The 2,744-nt window shown below is 48.9% G+C and overlaps 1 protein-coding gene across 1 annotated transcript; it reads right to left on the reverse strand.

Annotated features, from left to right (window-relative positions):
- Window positions 1–206: 206 nt before the first annotated feature.
- On the reverse strand, window positions 207–1,980 carry LOC125540382 (indole-2-monooxygenase-like). Its single transcript, XM_048703996.1, has 2 exons — window positions 1,049–1,980; window positions 207–949 (listed from the first exon to the last, which is right to left on the reverse strand). The coding sequence occupies exons 1-2, from the start codon at window positions 1,967–1,969 to the stop codon at window positions 332–334; spliced, it is 1,539 nt and encodes a 512-aa protein (XP_048559953.1). The 5' UTR covers window positions 1,970–1,980; the 3' UTR covers window positions 207–331.
- Between the last annotated feature and the right edge of the window lie 764 nt (window positions 1,981–2,744).

Raw genomic sequence — 2,744 nt, forward strand, 5'->3', positions numbered from 1 at the left:
TTCTTCATGTTCATGTCGATGTTGTTTAATTTTTTTCTTGAGCTTGCCAAAGTAAAGTAATCAAATACCCCCTCCATTGTAAATATAAGGTGTTCTACTTTTTCCTGATTCAGATGTATATAGACGCTTTTATTGTGTTTATTCACTCATTTCAGTCCATATGTAGTCCATGTTGAAATTACAAAAAATATCTTATATTTGTGAACGGAGAGAGAACATTTTATTTATGATGTAGCAACAAATAAATCCATACAAATATTTTAAAACGGAGCATCCTGATCATTGGAATGGATACAAATGTTTTGGAGGGAACACATAAAACATAAATATGCTATGTACGTGTTCGTGGGATTAATAGGAGCTTCTCCTTGCGATGCACTGTAAGCCGAAACACCTCTGTCATATCAACACCCATGCCTCCAGCAACCCTAGGTGCAGGCAGCTCCCAGTCAAAATGATATAGGAGGTTCCCTAACATGAGCTCATACGTTGACATTGAGAAGTTTATCCCTGGGCACATCCTTCTCCCAGTACCAAATGGAAGGAGTTCAAAGTTATTCCCCTTGTAATCAATGTCCACTTTGAGAAACCTCTCTGGCATGAACTTCTCTGGGTCCTCCCAAGTACTTGGGTCCCTACCAATCGCCCATGCATTGACAAGAACAGGTATGTGGGCTGGAACCACGTAACCGTCAATGTGCACATTGTCCATGGAGAGGTGCGGCCCGAGGAGCGGTGCTGGTGGATGCAGACGGAATGTCTCTTTGATGACCGCCTTCAGGTAGGTCATGGTGGCGAGGTCATCTTCTGTCACTATCTCTTTTCCCTTGGGGATTTTGCTCCTCAACTCAGCTTGTAGCTTGGACATGACTTGTGGGTTGCTTATGAGCTCCGCCATGACAGACTCTATAAGCATGGACGTTGAGTCGGTTGCTCCGAAAAATATGTCCTAAACAGTTCGAACACAAACGTGGTTATTAATCAAGAAAATTAATGTTTAACATGCATACATGTAGAACATATTGCTGATAGATTTGGCGGTACTTACTATGAGCATGGCCTTGATGTGATCCTTGGTGAGGGCGTATTCGTGCTGACAGGAGAGGAGACTGTCAATGAAGTCAGGTTCCCGTTGCTGCACCGTGTTTTCTTGGTGCTCGTCGACCACCTTGTCCAGCAACTCGTCCCATCTCTTTTTCAGCTTGTCGGCCCTGGCACAGACAGCTCTCTTGATGAAGCCCACCCGCACTAACCCCGGGTAGAAGTCTTCGAGGTTGACACCCCCGATGAGCGCCCCCGACGCGTCGATGAGCTCACGGAGGAGTCTGTTGCGGCCGTCGACCTTGAAGAGGTTGCTGGACACGGCACGACACACGACGTCGGTGGTGAAAGAGTAGATCAGGTCTCTCATGTCCATGGCCTCGCACGACACGGTCGCCTTAGCGATCTTAGCCACGACGAGGCGTGCTTCCTCCTCGCGGCCCGGGCGGTAGGAGCTCACCTTCTTGACGGTGAGTAAATGTGTGGAGAGCAGCCTCTTGGCCTGGCGCCAGTGATCGCCGTAGACGGCGAATGCGACGTCGAGGGAGGCGGTCATTAGGGTGTTGGCGAGCGTGGATGTGGGCCGTGACGCGAACACGTGGTCGTGTGTGCGCATGACGGCCTGGGCAGCACGTGGCGACGAGACGACGAGGGTCGGCACGGAGCCAAGGTGGATGAGCATGTAGTCCGGACCGTACCTCATGGCGAGCCTGCGTAGGTTCACGTGTGGGAGGAAGCCGACGAGGTGAAGATGCCCGATGACTGGCAACCTTGGTGGCGAAGGTGGGAGACGGCAGCCATGGCTGCTTCGTCCTGATCTGCCAGTGATTACCAAGTAGTGTAGCAGTACGAGGGCTAGAGGGAAGAACAAGAGAAGCAGCGCTTGTGGAAGCGTCGCCTGCATGAGTTGTTGTAGGAGTGCCGCCATGGTAGCTTGCATGGGCCAAGTGCTCTTCTTATCGCATGCTACTCCTTTTATAGCCATGGATGCCATGCCATGCCATGAGAGGGTTCAAAGAGATGACAAGTCAAAGAATGGGCAGCTTTTTTCAAATGATGGAAAATTCACGAGCGTGCAATGACCGTGTGCTCCACCAGGAAATGGACTTTTCGTTACGGCCTCCAGCCCTATCTCGTGTATATGGTTTTTGCTTATCTGAGCTCCTGTAGTATATGTTTGGTCACTACTCAAGCAAAGTTGCATATATTCCAATTTCGCTCCGGCCCCCCCAAAAAACAGCCTGATACGAACTTTTGTTTTTGGAACACAGTATCGCAGCCTGAGACGAGCTTTTCAAGTCAAAATGTGTACCACGTATGTCTGAAGAAAAAAACTATGTAGCACGTCCAATAGAAAGAAAGTCAGACTATATGCCACGTCAAACTATATACTCCTACTATATCTGGAGAGACTTAAAAATAAAGCCGCCGAAGAGAATTAAGAATAAAGCCGCCGAAGAGAATTATAAAAAGAAAAAAGCCGCCGGGTATAAAGTCATCTCGTACGTAGATTCACGTACTACCATGGATGCCCAACCGTCGCGTATACGCCAATGCCGCTGCTGGCCTTCTCTTCACTAGAGCTCCCTGATCTTTTTTTTTTTGCGGGTGAGAGCTCCCTGATCAACCGTACACGCCTAGGGCTGCAAGAAAAGCTCGAGGCACGTGAGCCGCTCGAGATTGACTCGTTTTTTGACTCGACT

The sequence above is a fragment of the Triticum urartu genome, chromosome 1 (assembly GCF_003073215.2).
Source record: "Triticum urartu cultivar G1812 chromosome 1, Tu2.1, whole genome shotgun sequence".
Classification (NCBI taxonomy): Eukaryota; Viridiplantae; Streptophyta; class Magnoliopsida; order Poales; family Poaceae; genus Triticum; species Triticum urartu.

What these genes read in the sequence shown, in the direction of transcription:
- LOC125540382 (XM_048703996.1), bottom strand. Translation starts at nt 1,969, where the DNA reads ATGGCGGCACTCCTACAACAACTCATGCAGGCGACGCTTCCACAAGCG. An exon ending in ACATCAAGGCCATGCTCATA is followed by an intron (nt 950 to 1,048) that starts GTAAGTACCGCC and finishes CGAACTGTTTAG; the next exon opens with GACATATTTTTCGGAGCAAC.